The following is a 22,040-nucleotide window of genomic DNA, read 5'->3' as shown; positions in this document are numbered from 1 at the left end:
GCAGCTGGATCAGGAAAGATTGACAGAGGATAATATAAATCATGACTTCTGAATTTAACACATTTAATACTTTCATCAGCATTGCATCATCATCCGCAGAAAATGATATTATCATGTCATGATGCTCATGAGCAGCCTCGCAGGCCTCGGCTAGTTGCTTGAAGGCCAGAGGACTCACGACCGCAAAAAACAATCATATCAAGAATGGAACTTTTTGATGATACTTTGTTTCACTTCACTGAATCAAAATGCAGTAGATTTTATCTGATTTGAAGATCTTGTTTGAGATAGATTCGAGTTCTGTACATAGCTCAAACATATCAGTAAACTGGTTTGCCTTTGCTGAAGATTTGAGTTATTTTTTCCGAGATTAAAAAGCATTGCCATCAGCTCTGAAATTAAAAAAAACTTCTTTTCAACTTGCTGAGAAGAGCTGTCAGAACATCAGCAGCAGTTCTTTCCATGTTATTGCATGTCATCTTACTCATCAACACTGAATCTGAGTGTGAATGCAGTGCAGTTTGAGTATAGTTGCTGCTAGACTTTTCAGATAATATGTTCAAACATTTATCTTTCAGCTGCTGAAAGTTTCCCAGGTCAGCAATACGCAGCAATAAGGCGCTGGTGCCACCTGCAACAAGGGTTTGGTAAACCCGGGATCCTTTTGCGCAGCTTTGGGCTGTGCCACAAATTCTTTGCTTGGGGGTGGGCATGCAGTGCTTTGTCACTGGTGTGCTCATCAACATATGCTGTCAAGCAGAATGGAAGAAGCAAAGCCTTGTCCTATGTGCCGCGAACATGTGAAACAGAATGTATTTTACCTGTTTAATTCCTAGATTTCCATTGAAAAATGCTAACTGGGTTGGAAGATTCGGATATATCTCTCATAAATATCCGGAAGAAAATGGAACCAAATTCCACACTCCCTTGCAAGTCAGAAAACAATAATATCTCGGTTCTTGTCAATTTTCTAGACTATAACTCAAGAACTTGATCAAATGTTTGATGTTCATCCAACCTCCTTTCCTCTATCTGCTGCATTTTTTCCTGAACAAAATCCTCCATCTGGTCTCGCTCATCTTGTGTTAAATGGGAAAGCCGATCATCAAGCGAGCTCAGAGGCCCAAAGTATTGTTCGTCGAGAAATGTCCAATAGATCTCATCAAACATGAAGCTATTCCTGGCTGCAAGACAAAACCAAAAGAGCCCATTTTTGATAGAGAGTGCCATCCTTTCTGAAAGACGCTGTGATTCCTTTAGACTACCTTGGCGAATCTGTTCGTCTTCATGAACACGGAGCTCCTTAAGAAATAGTTCGAGGCGATGGCAGTATCGATCCATAAAATTATCCAGATCCCAAGTCTCAGGGCTTTCAAATAGGAGCCACCATGGAGCACTGTATGTAAATTCAGCAGGGGCGACATATGTATACTCCCAGTCAATGACACCAGTAACCCTCAAATCAGACTCTGTGACCAGGACATTCGATGGGCGCAAATCATCACAGTAGAGGTGGTATTGGCCATGCTGTACTGGAATCTGTTGTGCTATATGCCGGAAAAGACAGCGTGCCACATATTTCTTCCGGCAGTTGTCCTCATCAGTGATGGCATCATTGCGTTGGTATTTGAGGTGCAGAAACTGTTGCTCTGCTAATTGCTGGAAATACTTGGAGGCGCTTTCAAAGATGTGATTGTAATCAACAAATTCATTGGGAGGGAAATTTCCAACTCGTATAAGCTCATTCATTTTGAGTGTCAAAGGCCGCTTTGCAACCCTCCACTCCCCAGAGTCATATTTCAACCCTCCAATGTATTTGAATACCGGCTTGGAGAGCTCTAGCACAATGCGAGCCATTCCAGAGTAGGCAAGCTTCAGATCCATCTTGGAGGCACTCAGATTCAAGCTTGACACCAACACAGAGGGATCTCGTAGGCATTTCGAAAGCAAAGTGCCCTCAATAACTGTTGTAATGATGTAAGGGCCACCACTCCATTTACCTACACCAAGGACAGTTGGGACAGGGATAGATGTGAACTGAGCAACAAAGGCCATCACTGAGGTCTCATCACTAGTTTTTTCACAGCGGAAGCGGCTTCGGCCCAGGATGGGAAATCTAACAAGAGCATTGAAACCATCTTCAAAGGTTACAGTACAGCACATATTGAATGCACCAGTTGTGAAATCTGAAGCTCTGATTGCTCGAAAACCACGATGAAGTTTGGAGGCAAGTTCGAGAGGCAAGGCTGGGGATTGTTGGAGAAGATATTTCAACCAGGCAGCATATAGACTTTGCGACTTTTTCTCCGCCAACTCATCCCAGTGCATCGTGAAGAAAGTATTCCGTCGTCGAAAGGGAACCTCATAAATGTGGTAATTTTGATCTACCGCTCGCGGGATTTGTCTGGCAGATGTCGGACTGAGTGAAATGGTGAACTGAATACAAAGAAGATAAAGAACCCCAGAAATAAGCAGGAGCACTTACTCTGTACTCAATGTCCAACAACTTATCCCAAACCTGCATTCGAGAAGCTGCCGTGTTCCAGCCAATCCTGGCTTGGCCGTTGTGTGGCCAGCACCTTGTTTCGCTTCGCGCCCTGGCCAGGGTTTCTTCCCCAGGGAACGCTAGTCAACACACCTATCACATAAAGATGACTTTACCGCCATAAGCCCCTCCAGTAGTGCTTATATATTGGGCATTCTTTCCTCCAGGCAGACCAGCGCATCTCGACCTACATCACAAGTTTTACCAGTCTCCTACATTGTCACTTCACGTTTGCCCCCCATTATGAGTGACAAGCCTAGCAAATCCAGTGCCGAGACTCTAACGGCTGGCGGCGATGATAAAGCCAAGAAAGCTCGTGATACCCTGGGTTCCATCTACTCGTTTTATGCAGCCAACCACGATTCGCTTGTTACAGTGGCATAAAGGCATATTATTTACCGGAGGCTGGAGGGAGATATACCAGCATATATAATGTAACAGCCGGCATAGATTGGAAAGTGTACTGGTTTGCCTGCCACAGAGCCCACTAAGATCTGTACCTATGGAGTACTTCGGTCAAAAGTCATAAACCAGCAATGGACGTGTGGCTGCTGCTCTATGTTTGTATTTGGTACAGGTCGATTGGCACAAGTCAACCTAATCTAATGCAGACTAAACTTGGGAGGATAACATTGTTGTCATTACTAACTATCTACGCGAGAGCAACACAATATGTGTTGGGGGGATTAGGTTGGGTGATTCGTACCCTCTGTACCACCACGGCGCTGGTGATGATTGAGCTCTTTTGCCCTAGTGGCCTAATAATATGTTGGGGGGCACGTACCTAGAGTAACCTTCCAAGGTTAGTTCCCCACTAACACCCCCCCGTGCTCCGGCGCCGCCATCAAGCCCTGCCGCCCGGGGGGCCCCCCCTTCGCTCAATTCCTCTAAAACCGCAATAATAATTAATTACAAAATTTGGATCCGGATTTCCTTATTGGGAATAGGTGCCTGTACAGCAATAACACAAGCAAAATCTGTAATCTGCTGTATCATCATTGCCTTCACCCCTTCTTGCCTATTTTCATTAAGCCAATCCTCTTAACAAATTCTTCAAAGGCGGGTCTTGTCAGCAGCTTGGTGAGACTGTCAGCTATATTGACTGTAGAATCAACATGCTCCATCACAATTTCATCTTTTTCAATCAAGTTGTGCAGGATATGATATCTAATCTTGATGTGATGTGATCTTCTTGTCAAGGACTCCCCTTTTGCTAGATCTATTGCACTCTTGTTGTCAATTTGCAGATGCAAGCATATCTTTGCTTTTCCTTCTACCAGTTCAGCATCATATAACATATCATTCAACCAGATTAGTTCACACGGTGCCTCACTTGCCGTGATATATTCTGCCTCAGCGGTTGATTTTGCAATTGAGGTCTGCCGTTGCGATCGCCATGAGATTGACTGGTGATCCATTTAGTAGAATAACATAACCCGTAGTTGACTTGTATTGAGGGTCTGCCCCTGCCCAATCTGAGTCGCTGTATGCTACAGAACTGAGCCCCTCAATTATCTCCTTCTTGTACAGGATTCTGTGATCCTTTGTCTTCTTGATGTAGTGTAGGACGTGCTTTAATGCCGCCCAGCATTTCTTGTGCGGATGTGAGTTGAAACACAAAAGGTAGTTGACCACGAATGTCAAATCTGACCTGCTGCTTGATACCAGATACTGCAGTGATTCTAAGCCTTGATGATATCTAGTAGCAGTAAAATCATCATCTAATCCGCTATCTTCATCTGGTGAGAATTCTAGGCGTATGCTGGCTGCCATCGGTGTGCTGGCTGGGTTGACCTTGCCCATTCCAAAATCCTCAAGGATCTCATTGATATAACGGTTCTGGGTAACTGCTAGGTCGATTCCAAGGTAGGGCTTGTTCTCTTTGACATTCTTTGTCTCAAACCTTTTCACAATCTCTGCCAGTATCCAATCTAATTGCTGCTCCTGGGGTCCTGTTACCCAACAGTCATCGATGTGCAATGTCAGGAGGATCTTGCGAGTAGGGTGATATAAGAATCCACCATCGTACGGCAAGATTTTGAATCCTAAGGTGGTGAGGTGCTCCGTCGCAAGGAACTACCACATGATGAAGCAAATTTTCACACAGACCTGTTCCGAAACAGAAATGTGGATAGTAAATATTACCAACTGCTGTCTGACCCATCCCCGCTTCTTCCACCATCACTCTCATATCAATCATGTGCAGATCATAGGCTAATTTATTTGCAGACAATAGATAAATATTTTGAGAGCAAAACCCCATGCAAATTTTCTGTGAAGCTGGTTTCTTTAATCCCAAAGTGGCTTTTTTGACACTGAAAACGTCACTGCTGAATTAACTGAAGAACTCGAAGGATATAGAATACGTAATAGACTGATAGACTGACTTAACGATCTATCGTTCAAATAATATGAAACATACGAACGTTTAACCTGCCAAGCGCGATTGCGCCCTGCATGCAACCACTCGAGGTATGTAGAAAGCCTCATCAACCGATATATATATAAATATATATATGTGCAAAGGAGAACAAAATTAGGTATCTCTAAACAAAGGAAATGACCCTACGGATAAATGCATGAGCGAACGAGGTGTTATGAAAGGGGAGAAAAAAAAAAAAAAAAAAAATCGTAATGCATAAAGAATAGAATATGACACAGAATATACTCTCCACATATTCACACATCATCCATTCTCCAGCCTCCCGTCATCGCTTAACTCCTGGGTTACCCCATTGAAATCAAGATTGATCGCAGCATCAGCACCCGAGCTCTCACTTTCGCTTCCATCCCTCATCCTCCTCCTCCCCTCCCCGTCCCCGTCTCTCTCGTAAAGCACCACCTTCTTCAACTCCTTCTGCCGCAGCACATACCTCCGGAAATAATAAACCAGCTCTCCGGCGCCATATTTTGCATGCATCATCGTCGGCACAGAGAACACCTGGTCCAGCTCCTCAAGGGTCTTCCCCTTGGTCTCCGGCATGAACAACAAGACAAGTACAAACCCCACCATATTCCACCCAGCATACCAGCCAAACGCGCCCTGTGGTTTGAACGCATTTTTCAAACTGGGCCACGTGATCGCCAGCATGAAGTTGAAAAACCACGTCGTTGCCGTCGCCAGCGCCATGCCATACGAACGCACGTAGAGCGGGTATGCCTCGGCGGAATACGTGAAGGGCACGGGGCCTTCGCCAGGCGAGTAGGCGATGCCGAACAAGTAGATGCCCAGCGCAACGCAACCGGTGTGGGCCCTGCGCATGGTGGCGGAGCCGTCGGTGGGGATCCAGAACGAGAAGCCCGTAAGCAGCTGGAAGATGCCCATGAGAGGGAAGGTGACGAGGAGGAGGTTGCGGCGGCCGAAGGTGTCAATCGTGTAGATGGCGGGGATGGCGAAGAGCCAGTTGATCACGCCGAAGCCGAAGGAGGCCGCTAACGCAGCCTTCTGGGAGAAGCCAGCGTCCAGGAAAATTTCGGAAGAGTAGTAGGCTATGACGTTTACACCACAGAACTGCAAGGGGGGGGGGAAATGTTAGTTTATGGGTTTGATTGCCTGTTTTACGGACAACATCTATCTATCTATCTGTATATATATATATATATATATATATATTTATAATATATATGCAAATATAGGTACATACCTGTTGCATAAACATGACAATTTCCGATGCGATAAGTGCGCGCCTGTTGCGGGGGACGGTTATGAGTTCGAGGATTTTTGCCTGGCCCAATTTCATCGCCGCCTCCGCCTCGAGCAAGGTGTGCATGTAAAATAGGTCGCGGGCGGCTTGCACTTTGATAAAACGCAAGCGACACATGGAGCGGTATGCCTTGTAGTGGCTGCCCTTGCTCATATACCACCGTGGGGATTCGGGGCAAACGAATACAAAGGTGCACACCAGCACGGCAGGGAACATGGCAGAGCCCAGCATCAACCGCCACCCCAGGCCCGTGACGTTGGGCGTATCAGGAACATTGAAAAAGACCAGATCAGACATGTAACCGAGCATGATGCCGAAAGCAGTCCACATCTGCCATTGCATCACCAGGGCACCACGGATGGCCGGCGGGGTGGTCTCGGCCGCGTAAATGGGCACGGTGGCAGACTTGGGGCCAATGCCGAAGCCCAGGGCAAAACGGCTGATGAACAGATGCCACCATGAGTTCACAAAGCCCTGCCAGAAGCACGCAATCGCGGAGAAAACGCAGGTGATGAATACTGTCCCACGGCGACCAAACCAGTGGTTAAAGGGCACGGTGAGCCAGCAGCCGATGAAAGCGCAACAGAGGTAGGGTGCCGAGTTGACCAAGCCGACCAGCCATGTAGACCGTGAATCGAGGCCGCCGATGCCGAATTGTGATTTGTAGAATATCTGTGCGCCATTCACGACGGATTCGTCTTAAGGTTTTGATTGTCAGTTAGTTCAGATAAAGAAAACGGATATTTTTAAGCTTCCACAGCCCGCGAACCACGGGAGGAGGCAAACAAGCCACAAAAAGCAAAACAACATTCATTCCCGAAAATCAAATTCTGGAGGTGGGGAGACTTCTGAACGAACGGCTGCACATGCCTCCAAAAGAGCACAATTAACTAAGGGAAAGGAAAGAGAAAAATAAAAAAAAAAAATACAAAATACAAAATACAAAATAAAAATAAAAATAAAAATGGTAAGAAGGAAATCAACGAACTAACCCATTCCCTGGACTGCCGCACTGAGCGAGCAGAGAACAATGACCAAATACATGAGCCGCGGCTGCGACCATCGATTCGTGAATTCTTCCCTAAGCACCTTCAACTCTTTCTCCGTCAAGCCCTCGACACTCTCGTACTTCTCTGGCGCTTGCGCCAGAACAGCACCCAGCTCAAAGGCGCGGATATCCTCTTCGTCGCCAATGTGGTGCTGGCGCGCATAGCGGCCGCCGCGCTTCATCAGAGTGGCATGGCTGAGACCGGCGAGCGGATTGGCGAGTTTGGCATTGAGATTTCTGCGCGCCCGCTCGGCGGCCGTGAGGGACTCGCGGCGTGAGTAGAGAAACGAGGGCTGCCGTTGTGTGGGGAACGGGGTTGTCGTGCTTGCAGTGGCATGGGAGGCTTTGCGATTCGTGGTAGTGGTGGTGATATGGTCGAGTTCGGAGGAGGAGCGGTCGGAGGAAGCGCCTAGTTCTATGAAGGGTTCGAAGAGCCTCATGGTATCGATAGATCGACCCCGAGGAGGCCGTTTTTAAGGGGCGCGGGATATCCGAGAGCTGAACGAGAAGATCTCTGAGTGGAGGCCCATATCCGGGACCTCTCAATGGGGGACCAGCAGATTACGGTGTAGAAAAACGACCGTAGAAGCACCCTTGAGGTGGTATAGGTAGAAGAATGACGAAAACCTGATATCTGAAGGCCGTTCGCCGGTCGCCTTTCGTTATACGGATGGGACTATATTTTCTCGTCAAAATTGAGAAAATCGAAAGGTGTTTCTATTGATCTTCTATAATTCAAAAAAGCATGCTGCAGACCTTGCGGGAGGATAACAGAAAGAGGTCGAATATAACGATCCGCGAGATTTTAGGAGAATAGCAATATCTACAAGAAAACATTTGCATTTTGTTTCCGGCGGTGGGGGAGAGGGCAAGCTTGTTTCTACTCAGTCACTAATATCGAAGCTGACGGATGAAGATTAGTTAAACGAGCCCAGGATCATGGCGAGTCCATCGTCCGACTAAAGGACAAAGTAAACAGCGGACGTGACCCAAAGGCCCTCAAGCAGGGCCTGCCCAGTTTAGTGAATTTAGTTTATATTGACCGTGGAGAGCATGTCAAAAAAAGCCCGGTAACTTAAACGGGGAAACAAAGAGCAAGCTGCGGTTTTAAAATAAGATTTGTGTTTTTGCTGTTTCATAGATCGCACCAAGAGCGAAACAAAATCAAACAACTCTCCGGAAGAAGTAAGGCTCGGTGGTTTGGGAAGACGCACGGGAATGAAACAATAATAGTCGAATGGGCGCAGGAGCCAGAGAGAGAATATCTCAAGGAGCAGGACAAACCACTGGCGAAGCATATGTGTATTTTAAGAGGTTTTTTGTTTTTGGTTTTTTGGTTTTTTTTTTTTTTAAAATTACTCCCTCATTCCAGGATTAAACCTGGCACACTAGACGGGGGGGGGGGGGGTGGTCCTCTTGGTGACGGGGGTTGGGATTGAGAGAATTCTCAAAAATCAAACCAGGCCAAGGAGACGAACCACAAGAACAGCAGCAGCGAAGAATTTTTAACAGCCGAATCCAAATCGCTACAGTCAAGAGCAGCCGAGCCTGCCCAGCTCGTATTTCAGCGATACCATGCGCATCAAACTCCCAGAGAAGATGAGGCTCCGTGCAACGATGACAATGACAGCAAGCAACCTGCCGGCCTACCAGACCGCCCCCGGGCACGGGCTAGCGGCGTCCAATGGCCAACATTGACTCCGCACAGGTGCCAAGGTGCAGATGAGCAACAAGCGAGCAGCACGTTAGGGGGTTTGACCGGCAGCGTTCAAGTTGGGCTGTCGGAGACATTCTCGTGTCATGTCATGTCATGTCATGTCATGTCATGTCATGGGGGATGGGGCCTTCGCAGATTGGACGATTGAACGACCAGGCTCACAGCGGGTGGGCGGAGAAAAGCAAGCAAGCAAGCAAGCGATGACGCTGGACCTGCAGCTGGCCAGCGCGAGGCTGGGAGACGGTGCTGTGTAACTTGGCGCCGTTGAGGAGCGAATTGAATGTCCAGTATATTCTTCAAACGTGGGTCTGTCGTTACAGTACGCCGATCAATCCATGAAGGTAATCTGCATGTGCCAGACACAGGGGCCAGGAGTTACACGGAAGCATGGGGGAGAGTTGCCCTGAGGGGGAAAATGGATAAAACATGGGGATATTCGTTATTTGCTTCGATGTTGGTTTTTGTTCTCTGTCAGTCCCAAAACAGCAATTGTTCGCAAAAATGAATTAGGGCAAGGATCCGAAAGCAGCCAAAAGCAGTCCGTCCATGCGCTGCACAAGGCCATAAATATTGGCAACCCCCCACTGCAATCATCAATCATGGAGCCTTTTTGTGACAGAAAATCAGTGGGGATTGCCAATACTTATGGCCTGGCACTGTAACTAATACTGTGAATATGCGGTACGCAGTACGGAGTACATTGGGAATATACCTCACCAGCTGCAATCCCTCGCATTTTAACTGGGGGACGAGAGAGCGCCCCAAGACAAGGCAAGGAAATGGAAGATACAAAATATTTTCCCCGAAGGATTCCCCAGTGTCAACCCGTTGCCTGTTTCCTATCATAAAGCCAGTGAGACAATTTTTGGGGGTGAGAGACACCGACTAGTATGAAAACTCAGTAGTTAACTCAAGAGCCCAATCCTGATTTACCGGGCGGGTTGCTGCTTGAATCCCCCAACGTTTTTGGTTTATGGTTTATGAATTCATTACCATATCGTATCCAATGACTGACAGGCCCAAATGACTGCAAACGTTGGCAGAGGGAATAAGTTATTCCGCCCTACAAGCTGCCAGGTCAATACAATACAACCCGTAGCTACTCCATCAATGATTTGCGTCTTCGTCATTGTGTGGTCAGATCTCATGTGGGAATTGATAGGCGTGACAGCCAATGCTCAACGCCCCACGGGGACGGCAAATTAGCGGGCAGTATTGGGGGATGGCGTGCATCCCGAGACGTGCTTAGTTGGGGGCGACATGAGTGACGATCGTTCATGCATGAAAACCAAGACAAATCGTTATGCTGGTAAAAATAGAATCTGTCCCACCTACGCCTCATCTTGTTGGATTTACAAAGTACATGCCGTTCAGCCCCTTGAGGACAGGAGGCGACAACAAACAAATAAAATGATAATATTATAACTAATCGTACAGCGTCAACGGTCTGGAAAAAGAAACTCGTGATATTACAGATCCCCCGAGGGGAACGCTGGAAATAACCACGAATCGGGGATGTCCAAGAGAAACTGTGAGTCCTGGTAAAAGGAATGCCAATATTAGCATCTAATCTCGAATTCCCATTATTAGTGCTTTATGGGAACAAATCTTACATCTCTTCTTGATAAATAAGTCGCCACAAAATGAAAAGAATCTAAGAATAAAAAAGCATGGCCAGAAGTATACATTTAAAAAAGGGGGCTACTTACCAAATCAACCCATTCGATCCTCTGGCTTTCGTTGTCACTGTTACCACCGCCATCGCCATATATATTATTATTATTGTACGTATTTAAACTATTACCTTCATTGTCCTTCATCTCAGCTTCACTTCGTCCCTGCAGCTTTGCTCGCTCCTTTAGCCAAGTATGACACTGATCCACTGCCTCTTTCGCCGCCTCCATAATGTACGCATTTACCTCTGACGCGCCTGCCTCCATCGCCTTGATCTGTGCCAAGATACAAGAGGAGAATATATATCCCTTCACATTCGTTTCGCCCATCTGGATCCGGCGCATCGTGAGTCGCATGTAATTCTGTGTCGCAGCGTGCAGCTCTCTTCGCCATGTTTGGGTGGCCGACGACGATGGAGAGGAGAGTGGAAACGTGTTTGACGGGAAAGGCGCTGGCCGGTCCTCCTGGAGTTGGTAAATGAGTTCGAGGGAAATGGCGAATTGTGCGTACATGATGGAGCTGCGGATGAGGCCTCCGGCGTGGAGTTTTAGGCACTCAAAGTCATTGCCGTGGGGGAGCGTATTGGCATTGGAATTGGCAGTGACATTCGCATCATCTTCCTCATTGTCCGTGTGGTTATTTGGAGAAAGGATGTGGAGCGCGGCATCCATGCATATCTTACGGGAGAAGTAGTATTTTGGGTCTGTTTTTGCTTTTACAGCGAAGGGGTGGTGGAGAGCAAGCAAGAATCTATTGGTGAGAATAGAGACGGATTGGACTTGGAAGATAGAGGGCTGTGTGGCTCCGTATTGAGAGGGGTGGGCTGTGTTAAAAAGGTGATGCGAATTATCACGGTGGATGGCGATAAGCTCACTGCTGAGTCTTAGCACTTCATCATATGAAGGTTCCGAGCATATATCGTTTCAGCGCTTTTGCTATCTGGAGTCTGATTGGGAAAGACTTTATGAGAGCGATTTGGACGCTGGTGTTGGTGAATCGCTCCGTCACGTAGGGAACGGCTGTGGACTCATCAGGGCTCATATCCTGATCGTTGATATTGGAGGGCGGCTCGCAGTCATAATCATCAAGCGAAACTAGAGGCGACCCGCCTGCATCCATGCTTGACTGGAGCAAAATCTCCAGAATCGTAGCCCAGAGTCTTCTCCGTAGCTCCGCCTGAAAGACTGGCATCTTCGGAAGATATTGCGGATCTCGATGTAGGCCAACATACATTGCTACCCGCAGTAGAGAGCCAGCCGATATCCAAGCTAGGTCGCCATCAATCGCGCAATTCTGGCGCGCTAGAAGTAGAAGGCAGTGTACCTGGACGGCAGCGATATTGACGAGAGATTTCTCAGATGGAGCCCCCAACCATGCCTGAGCCGCATAGACCCATGGCGCTGCCATTGTCCGAGGCGCAATGGAACTACCGGGCCTTTGATAGAAGCAAGTGCCTATAGCCATTACAAGGAGCAGGCGCACCACAAAAGACTGACTCGCAGACTGAGGGCTATTCCAGAATTGAAGATATTCCTGCTGGAAAGTGGGCACGTGTAAAATTCGATAAACAGACTCAAAGGTACGAAGATAGCCCGTGACAAGCTCGTCCGCCGTCTCACGTAGAGGAACAAGGTCTTTCAAGTCCGGATAATCTAGCTGGCGTATTGGACGTCTTATTTTTGCAGCTCTTGCCAGCGTCTTACATCGAACCATCATTCTGGATATCTCAGAGTTATTATCTACTTCAAGTCGATGCTTGAAATTGTATACCGTCTCGAACTTTTAGCTTTCAGTTAGCGAGTATATTTGAGGAATATAGAATAGATACAACCCTCCCAACGGAAGTGACACTGAAGCGGAGGAGTAAAAAGAATGTAAGGCTAGATCGCGAAGTAGAGGGGCCAAAACAAAATGAAAAGGAATTGCCCCAACCTCCTTAGCACAATTCATCCAGTGACTTTTCCCAAAAAATCTCGTTTTCGAGAACGTCTCGCTCACGGGAGCAGGCAAACCTTGAGGATCATCCAACACCTCTCTCGGTCCGCAGCGGGGTGGAGGAAAGCTAGAAATAGAGTTCGTGCTCGTAGACTCTGAAAGTTTCTTCTCCAAGAGGCGGACCCTATCCACGAGCGCCTGAATCGTCACCGCAGATTGATGGTCCCGGTTGGCATTGCGAGTAGATCCGGCGATATCGCTTCCTTGGTCATCTACATGTGGACTCGAGCCAGAAACATTTGCCGTAGAAGGCGATGGATATGCTGCGCAATTTTCACGTTGGGTTACCTGAGGGATAGGAATAATGGGAGCTGGGGGAGCTGAGGAGAGTTGTGATTGTTGCTGTGATTGTAGGCTAGCATGAGGCCCTGTTGAAGAGGAGCCAACGGCGGCATGGACATGAACATAGGAACATGTATGAATCGAGAGATTCTTGGATCGTTGGCATTGATCGCACGGCATTTTTTGGTCGCATTTGACCTTCCGGCGACGACATTGGTCGCACGCCAACGCCGGCCGACGTCGTTTACGTGGTACGGCATCGCCGTTGTATGACAGAAGATCCGTATCATCCATATTTCTGTCACTTTGTTTCCCAACGAAGTCGTCAAAGTTCTTCTCTGCTTCTCTTCTCTGCGTCTCTTCTCTGCTTCTCTTCTCTGCGTCTCTTCTCGTCTTCTCTTCTCGTCTTCTCTTCTCTTCTTCTCCTTGGTCCACGTCGTCGACTCGGCTCCAAGCGGCGGAGAATTCAGCAGCAAAAGCCCGTGAAATACGGGATATTCCCTCGCGAGCCCGGTGAATTAGTCACTAGTTAGCTCCGTGAAGACCTTGTCATGTGATCCACGCTTGATGGTTTGTTCGTTGATTTCCCTTTTTGGCAACTTCAACGACATCAAAGCACAATCCGTTGGATATTCGAGTCACTCATTTGGATATGCCGCCATTCGATAATCGCAAACCCTCACGAGTATCTGATGGGGAGTGCACGGGGATACTGGTTCTTAACGGGTCTTGGGGGTTTTACGGGTTGATGTTTCCCATTGTCCCTTTCTGTAATCCCCGACCACTGACCGGAACTCGAATGAGTCGACTCGGCCTCGGGCGTCTCAAGGCCCGACGATTCCTGTCCTGCAAGGGTTCGAGATATTGTTGTAGCTCGGGATCCCAGTAATGATTTTGCCCGATAATCCTCGTTTATTCCGTAGTTATGGAGATCTCTTTTCCTGAATGCCAGTAGCAGAGGATGGGGGGGATTTTTGCGACACCCATCATGCCACGAACAACTGCACGCATCCACAACCATTTCAAAGCAATCCAAATATCATACGTTGTGTGTATATATATGTGAACATCCCTTCTCAAATACACATATCTTTCTCGATATCTTCAATATTCGCTATATCATTTACCTTTAGCATTTTATCTCAGTATTATCTCCAAGGCAAGCAGTGCTTTGCTATCGTGCTTGCCTTCGCTTCTTCTCTCTCAAAAACGCCTTCTGAGTCTGAGGCTTTTCTCCTCTCCCTTTTTCCCTTCAACACGCTTATACTTCTTCTGCTTCTTGAGGACCTCAAGGTTCCATCAAGCAACCCGCAGTTAAATTCGAGAGTTCAAGCTTCCGCAATGGCTGAAAGCTCCCACGAGGCGTCAAGCACTCCAGACGTGCATGATCTGAAAAGTTCTCACGAAGGAGACTCAGGAAACTGCGTCGATTCCAAACCGAACGACTCCTATCCAGATGGAGGCGTCAGGGCGTGGGCTGTGGCTATCGGCACCTCTGGTATACTGTGCACCACTTTCGGACTGGCAAACGCTTTTGGGTATGCGTTTATGCCTTTCTGCGTCTCCTAGCAACCCGTGCTGATGCCACTTTGTCCCATTTCGTCTTGTGTCTCCTGTCTCTAACGCGTTTCCTTAGGGTTCTCCAAGAGTATTATGCTTCCCATCAACTCTCTAGCACGTCTCAGTCCGCTATCTCCTGGATCGGATCACTACAGATCTGTGCCCTGTTCTCAGGCGCCCTCGTGGGAGGTCCTCTATTTGACCGATATGGAGCGAAGGTATCATAGAACAACGCGTCCTTTTAATATGCAGAAGGGTGGAAAGGAACTGACATCTCCTTAGGTCATTTGGCCCTCAGCAGTGCTCTATGTTTTCTCCATCATGTTGACGAGCATCGCGAAAGAATATTACCAGTTCATCTTAGCTCAGGGAGTGCTGGGTGGAATTTCGATGGGCATGACCATGTCTCCTTCCATGGCTGCAACCCCACAGTATTTCAACAAAAACAGGGGAGCAGCCATGGGTATTGCAGTCGCTGGATCTTCCGTTGGAGGTGTCGTTTTCCCAATTGTCCTCGGAAAACTACTCAATTCCACCACGATCGGTTTTGGATGGTCCATACGCATTCTTGGCTTCTTAATCTTAGCTATTCTGGCACCATCTTGCGCGGCGATCCGTGCTCGTCTTCCTCCTCGGAAAGGGAAATTTTTCCTCCTGTCTGCATTCAAGAAGCCGCTATACGTAACCATCATTACATTTGCCTGTCTCATGATTCTCTGCATATTTACCCCAATATTCTATCTTCCGGTCTATGCTGTCCAGCATGGAATGGACGAGACGCTCGCTTCATACCTCATTGCGATCCTGAACGCCGCTTCCTTCCTCGGCAGAGTCGTCCCTGGTGTCCTAGCTGACAAATTGGGAAGCCTCAATGCGGTTATAGCATCCGGGGTCTCCTCAGGGATTCTCATACTCTGCTGGCCCAAAATTACGAGTAATGCGGGAATAATAGTCTTCGCTGGTCTTTTTGGCTTTTGTTCTGGTGCTATCATATCGGGTGTGATTGTCTGCCTTTCGACAAGTACCGATGACCCAAAAACTATCGGTACATATATGGGCATGGGCATGGGCATTTCATCCATTGCTGGACTGATCGGTCCACCCATAACCGGTGCCTTGGTCAATAGGTACCACGGATTTGTCGAAGTATCTATTTTTTCCGGGGTGATGGTCCTTATTGGATCGGCCGTTGCTGTATTTGCAAAGACTTTAACAGAAAAGGGAATATTTGGGAAATCCTAGGCCCAGCCCATCCACTTCCAGTTGCCTCTCCTATCCGTCCAATGCTACCTATTGCTTCTAGTTTTTGTTTGTTAGAAATGGGCGGCGTTATGTGGTTTATCTTTCCTCTTTTCACGTGTTTATTTATGTTTTATGTATGCATGAGTTCGTCGAAGGGTGGAAAAGGAAAGGTCGATCATTTTGTTTTATCGGGGGAAAAGGGGAAAAGGGAAGGGCGGGAATAATATATATCCGCCATGCACTTGTCCATTTAAAATCGGGCCCACTGATCTCGCAAACTGTGATTCAATGGTATACAGCTTATATATGTGTGCAGCTATTGTTATTTACTGCTATCGGTTGCTGCTCGTTTTATTTATACATGTACCTTATCCATGTTACTAGCCTGTCTGATGTAGGCAGCTAAATAATTTTTAATTTTGACCGTGTCGCCCCCACATTACCTCCCTAACTAACTTCTATCCCGTCCAGCTCTCATCCCGCTCCCCCTGCGGAAGACTGAATCGACCTTAATGGATTTATAGGGAAGTATACCATTCTCACCTAATTCCACATGATATCACATCATAAATACACAGCCAATCTTTATTGAATATTGATTAGATTGATGAAGATTGGTTATCTTTAGTACTTTGTGAATATCACGCTGTCTTCCTAGATTCCCCTAGCGCTTTTTGGAAGTCAAACACATACCTGAATTTCAAGGGATAAATGCATCTTTACTTCCACATTTTCTTAAGTGAAGGGTACCTGCTCAGATCTATTATAGAGATGCAGTTGCATAAGAGCACTGCGAAAATAGACAGAGAAAAGCTTTGAAGCCTGTATAGATTAGGGAATATACAGTGAGTGAGCAAGCTCGCGAGCTAACTAGCAATCTTTATTTCCATTGAGTTCAGTAGATAGTTTGCTGTTTCTCTGCTCTATCTTCTCCAGATCTCTATTTCAATGGAGGTTGCTGGCTAGCTAGCCAACTGTTTGCTCACTCACTGTAAATTCTCTCATCTATACAAGCCCCGGCACTTCATTTTTTTTATTTATTTTTTGCAGTGCTCTTAAGCTCTCTGAGACCTGAGAGGATATCCACCCCCAGCCAGTCCCCCTCCACCAGTTAAATTAATGCAGAACTAAAAATCCATTTATCCCTTGAATTTAGAGCTGTGTTCGCCCAGCCCCAGGCTGCCTCTAGTAGTTATTTGAAATTGAAATGTTAGTTGTGGTAAAAGGCAATTTACACCTGCATTTCAGATAAAAGTCATCAAGCCGAATTCAAGCTGAATTCGCTTTTCCGTACCGCTTTTCGTCGGCTCTACACCAAATTCCGACGCCCGAACTGCCGCACCGCCGCACCGCCGCACCGCCGTGTTCCTCCCCACCAAACCCGGTGCTGCAGCTAGTGCCTTCGGACATGTATCCACTTCAACTAACCCGCGTCAGCTGTCTTATGGGTCACGTTGCTACCCTCACGCCCGGAGAATTGGAGACTCCGATGTTGCTGCTAATGCAGCTGCCGACTCTACATGCGTTTCCCTGTTCGCGCAGGAGCGGACTGGTCCGTTTTTGGATCACAAGAAAACATGCTGTTCTTGCGAGCGTTGCGGGAGGCGGTGATGATGGAGGACGCAGCGCGGTAACATCATCATTCCGCACTTGGATGGTCAAGTCTTATGAAATGGCACGGCCCGGTGGGGTGGGGATGGGTGCGACGGATTTGCCGTATTGGGAGGCGCAGGGGCAGATGGCGAAGTCTGGAATGTATTGTGATCCGTGCACGCTTCGGAGAGAGTATGAACATCGGCATGAGCAAGGGGACGGCGCGGAGGGGACGGCGCGGAGGAGGACCGGGGAGGGGGGGCTTATTTTGGGATGTTGATGACCCTGGGGACAGGAGGTGGGAACACCACGCATTTACATGGAGGATATTTGTGCGCATTTTGGGGCGGGCGAGCTTCGGAGGAAGGGTTATGTGTTTGGGACGAATGATGGGATGACGCGTGGTACTGGGAATGAGACTGATTTTGGATTGATGCAGATAGCAGCATCGAGGATGGTAAGGGGTTGCCGGCTAGTAGGACATTAAACTACATTGTTTACGCTGTGGCAACGCAAATCTAAATAGTTAGATAAAATACTCTATATTCGTGAGCCAACTTCAATATTTTGAGTTAACGAAAAATGGAAGTTGGGGGTTGGGAGCTAATCGACAATATAACGAAAAGTCGCAACTGCACATTAGTACTCACCTTCCCACATCATCGTCATATGTCGTGAAATACAAATTTTGTGTATCCAAATCCTATATACATAGCTCATGTGCATGCCATCAATCCCGGCAGAAACTCAAGCGCCCATCCCGGTCCCATCGGCCAATTTTGGCAAAAACGCCCCACTACTAATATTGAACCCAGCGTGCGCAAACAGATCCTCCCAGACGAGGTTATCAGTAAATAATGGTGTAGCAGTACTCTGGCCTTCCATCGCCATAAAGGTCTCGATGTTATTCTGTGTAGAGGTTGTAAAAATGTTGTTATTCCGAGCTTTAAGAACTGGACATGGATTGAGGTCCAGTGGCGGGCATGCTCGCTGTGATAGCTGTGTGTTTGCTTGAACTTGAGGGAATTGGTGTGGGTCCGGCTGTAAGGTTATTTGGGCTTGATTGGTATTGGGTTGGTCGAAGTGGTTCTGATGCAGTTGCTGCTGCTGCTCTCGATGTTGTGGAGGGGGAAGCGAGGTTTGCTGATATCCCTGCACATTTCCGGAGACTGTTGGGGGGGATAGGGGCGGAATTGTTTGGGGCGGGGAAGTCGATAGTTGAGATGCCGTATTTCCTCCCTGGTGTTGGGGAGGAGGTAACTGACGAAGACGATATCCTAGGTTCCCTCTTTGCTCTAGAAGTTGGTGTTGCTGTTTCAGCCATTTGTTTGATGGGAATGATGGTTCCTCTTTCGACTTCCGGTACTGAGCAACTACGTTTGCGAGGAATCTACTTTGGTGGTAGGAGCTAGTGTTTGTAGCTTGGCCTCGTGTGCTGAAGGTTTTGCCAGTTTCGCTGATGAGTTCGAGGATCAGGCTTTCGGATTCGACAGGGAGTTCTCCCGGTAAAGAGAGCAAGATCTATTTGCTTATCAGTGATAGGAAGAGTCGTGATGATGAAAAGCTATCCTAGAGGGTACGCAAATAAAACGGGGAATGATGGAAACCAAACACTAGAATAATGGAGATAGCATACCTTGATCATAACCACAGCAGCATATGCGACCATTACATGAACAGAGTCTTGACAGTAAGGCGAGTGGGATGTTACCCCAAGTCTGTCAACAACTAAGCGAAGCATGTCCAAGGAACTGGTATAGCAAACCCAGAGTGCTTGTTTGGAAATATTCCCACTCAGGATTGAGAGCTGAAGTCTAAAGGAGTTCAAGAGGAGTCGAAGATGCGTTCCGTAAAACCGGATGATAAAGCGATGGGCAACATTGGTGCTGACTAGAATATTGAAAACAAAAAAATGAATGCTGTTAGAACCATATTACAGATATCCCTCCACTTGCTAATACTAATGGCAGGATCTCTATGCGATTAAAAGGAGAGAAGTAATGCCATGAAAGAGCCAGTGGTCAAAAGAAAGTATAGTCTGGAAAACATACCTTCTTCGACAATCTTGTACCATTTAGCCTCCCATCTATCCAACTCGCCGTTGAAGAGCTTCAAGATAACTTCATTCTTGATAATCGATTGTGCAGTCGTGGCAACTGGATCGATCCAGAAGAGCTCTACAATCTCAGACCCAAGGATGCGGAGCTGTACGAACGCAGACATGATTTGATCACAACCAGGCACCGCGTAGACATGTTGGTGCCAAGTTTCTGCGCTTCGAATCAGGGAATCAATTTGAATCATCCATGGCTTTCCCAGTTGTAGGCTCACACTGAGTTGAAGGATTAGACATTGGATAAATTATCGACGAGATATCACCAGGTGAAATAAGATAAGAATTATAATAAAAACGAAAAATATACGTACCTTCTGTCATACACAAATAGCATAAGCCAACTTCGTTCTTTACTTCGCAGCTCGCGGACTTCAATCTCTGATTCCATTGGTTCTCGCGTTGAGCCTTCAGTGTGATGTAGAGGCGGTGGTTTAAACTTGTGCCAACCCATTTCTATAGCCGCCCGTATAGCGTAACCCACTAGGAGCCATGCCCGTGAATCACTTGGTTCTTTCCAATAGGTCAAAAGACAGATTCCCTGCACAATTTCTGTCGAGATTTTTCCGGAGCTTAGGACATCTTTGAGGATGTGTTCTACATGTTCATGAAGTTTGGAGTATAAGGATGGCTTGAAAATCTTTGCTGCCGCAGCAAGGACGGCGGAAAACAGAAAAGATGACCGTGTTCGTATGTATTTAAGTGTGTGTAGTCTTGGATCAAATTGGCAGATGAAAGGGTTCATGTAATTGAAAAAGCTATACCATGGGATATATATAGTCAGTCATGTTTTATGATGCCACACCAAACAATGCTCTCAACACCAGTGTTATAATTGAGAAAAAGAGAAAGATGCTTACTTTTCAAACAAAATGCGGGACGTAGGAAGATCGACAATATCGAGGTTTATAGGATCGTTCATATCATTGACGTAGTTTTCATCTGTTGCAAAGCTTCGGGCTCTGTATTCCGAAGCATGATGTGTGGGAGATTCGTCTTCTGCATTGAGTACGTTTGCGATGGAAAATTTTCCAGCCGTAGCGGATTTCGGGAGCCAGCCATACGGCGCAAGACTATCAGATGCCAGAGAAGGCTCTGAACACTCCTTGCGTTCTACACTCGCTGGCACATCTCTATCCGTTGATGGGGTTGACGGTGCGCGGTATGTTGATCCAAGATAGCCTCTCTCCTGAATTCGTTCCGGTTTTGGACGCAACCTGCAGCAACAACCAAATAATTAGCAAAGGGAATATATCAATGGTGATAAGATGATATTTCAAATCGGGTAGTCTCTGGTCGTAAACCCCCACCCTTGAGTTCCAACAAATCTCATTTCGCGTTTGATATAGAAAGGAGCAGTGGTCGAAAACAGTAGAAAGCCCCAAGGTTTGCCGCGAAAACCATCACTCACCTTGTGCCGGGTTTGCGGCCACGTCGGTGTGCTTCAAAATAACAAGTCAAAGACTTGCGCTTGCAACGGGAGCATATGGTCGAGTTTAACTCGCGAGTACATTTCATCTTGACAACACGGCATGGTGTGCACGCCACCATGGACGAGTTTGCTGCACCAGGCGGCATAATAGGCAAAATAACAGACACAATGACAATTCGAACTTATTAGAAACAAAGGGCGAATTCATTCATTTCTCCTCTACGGTACAATGTCGTTGTCGCCGCCGTCGTGGTTCCAGGGCAGAGCTTGGAGAATGTAGGTGGCGTAGGGCCAAATAATTGTTAGATCCAGCTGTCCGTGGTTAGCGGGACTTCAGGCGAAACAGGCCAGAAGAAGAACTGGATAACCAGCTGCTACTCGCTCCGGGCTCCATGCTCAAGGGACTGCCGATCTAACTTTAGATCATTATGTCGAGGTAACAAAATTCCCGCTGAACTATTGTAAGTTTGAAGCCGAGGAAGCCCAGGCCAGAACGGGCAAGGTCTGGCGCCAGCCCTGGAACACCGTAGGAGGCCACGGCCTTTTAAAGAAACCTCGGTGCCTGGGTATCCATGGGCCATCCTCTGCAGGGTCGCTTTAGTTCATTCGCGTGGAAAAAATGCGGAGGTTTAAACCTTCATGTAGCTCAGATGATGCAAAAGGAATGTATCAGCGTACCGGTAGTCAATCTCTATACTTTGTTTCCGCCACCACAAGCCGCATTCGACTTGTGCCAGAGTTGATCGTTCGCACATGTTGAATTGAAATGAACAGTATACTGGAAATCTCGTGGGTAAAACTTTTGAATTTGTAAGTTAGCGACACCACAAGGTTGCCTGGATTCGATTCATCTCGCCCTCGAATCCATAGAACCGAAGCCGTTCCACAAACAATCCAACCAACCAACGTCTTGACGTTGTGGCGGCAAGACGCCAGGATGCTGTTCCAAAACCACTAATAACTCTTCTCTTATTATTAACCTTGTTCGAAGCTTTCCTTGGACGCCGGAATTTTCTCCCCCACCGCCCTACAGCCTGCACGAGGTGCATCGGTGACAATCGTCAGCACTTTAGCGCGAGTCTAATTTATTCCGTAACTGGAAAAAGAATGCGCGCCTCGTCGTGGAGGCCGTAAG

The 22,040-nt window shown here is 47.3% G+C and overlaps 6 protein-coding genes across 6 annotated transcripts; 1 reads left to right on the top strand and 5 right to left on the bottom strand.

Moving 5' to 3' along the window:
• Positions 1 to 235: 235 nt before the first annotated feature.
• Positions 236 to 2,524, bottom strand: HCAG_03947 (predicted protein; the record flags this gene model as incomplete). The annotated part of the gene is made up of 4 exons (XM_001541799.1): positions 236 to 300; positions 485 to 537; positions 1,019 to 2,436; positions 2,486 to 2,524. The coding sequence occupies 4 exons, from the start codon at positions 2,522 to 2,524 to the stop codon at positions 236 to 238; spliced, it is 1,575 nt and encodes a 524-aa protein (XP_001541849.1).
• Positions 2,525 to 3,898: 1,374 nt separating this feature from the next.
• Positions 3,899 to 4,745, bottom strand: HCAG_03946 (predicted protein; the record flags this gene model as incomplete). The annotated part of the gene is made up of 2 exons (XM_001541798.1): positions 3,899 to 4,497; positions 4,691 to 4,745. 2 exons carry the CDS (start codon positions 4,743 to 4,745, stop codon positions 3,899 to 3,901), a joined length of 654 nt encoding a protein of 217 aa, XP_001541848.1.
• A 486-nt stretch (positions 4,746 to 5,231) lies between these two features.
• HCAG_03945 (hypothetical protein) lies at positions 5,232 to 7,737 on the bottom strand (the record flags this gene model as incomplete). The annotated part of the gene is made up of 3 exons (XM_001541797.1): positions 5,232 to 6,056; positions 6,190 to 6,947; positions 7,242 to 7,737. The coding sequence occupies 3 exons, from the start codon at positions 7,735 to 7,737 to the stop codon at positions 5,232 to 5,234; spliced, it is 2,079 nt and encodes a 692-aa protein (XP_001541847.1).
• Positions 7,738 to 10,483: 2,746 nt separating this feature from the next.
• Positions 10,484 to 13,976, bottom strand: HCAG_03944 (predicted protein; the record flags this gene model as incomplete). The annotated part of the gene is made up of 5 exons (XM_001541796.1): positions 10,484 to 10,552; positions 10,724 to 11,561; positions 11,920 to 12,467; positions 12,621 to 13,466; positions 13,965 to 13,976. 5 exons carry the CDS (start codon positions 13,974 to 13,976, stop codon positions 10,484 to 10,486), a joined length of 2,313 nt encoding a protein of 770 aa, XP_001541846.1.
• A 330-nt stretch (positions 13,977 to 14,306) lies between these two features.
• HCAG_03943 (conserved hypothetical protein) lies at positions 14,307 to 15,767 on the top strand (the record flags this gene model as incomplete). The annotated part of the gene is made up of 3 exons (XM_001541795.1): positions 14,307 to 14,503; positions 14,602 to 14,743; positions 14,808 to 15,767. 3 exons carry the CDS (start codon positions 14,307 to 14,309, stop codon positions 15,765 to 15,767), a joined length of 1,299 nt encoding a protein of 432 aa, XP_001541845.1.
• A 2,340-nt stretch (positions 15,768 to 18,107) lies between these two features.
• Positions 18,108 to 21,051, bottom strand: HCAG_03942 (predicted protein; the record flags this gene model as incomplete). The annotated part of the gene is made up of 6 exons (XM_001541794.1): positions 18,108 to 18,881; positions 18,997 to 19,250; positions 19,412 to 19,692; positions 19,788 to 20,231; positions 20,334 to 20,690; positions 20,885 to 21,051. 6 exons carry the CDS (start codon positions 21,049 to 21,051, stop codon positions 18,108 to 18,110), a joined length of 2,277 nt encoding a protein of 758 aa, XP_001541844.1.
• Positions 21,052 to 22,040: the final 989 nt, after the last annotated feature.

The sequence above is a fragment of the Histoplasma capsulatum genome, genomic scaffold, assembly GCF_000149585.1.
Source record: "Histoplasma capsulatum NAm1 scaffold_3 genomic scaffold, whole genome shotgun sequence".
NCBI lineage: Eukaryota > Fungi > Ascomycota > Eurotiomycetes > Onygenales > Ajellomycetaceae > Histoplasma > Histoplasma mississippiense.
This window is presented reverse-complemented; position numbering and strand designations above follow the sequence as displayed.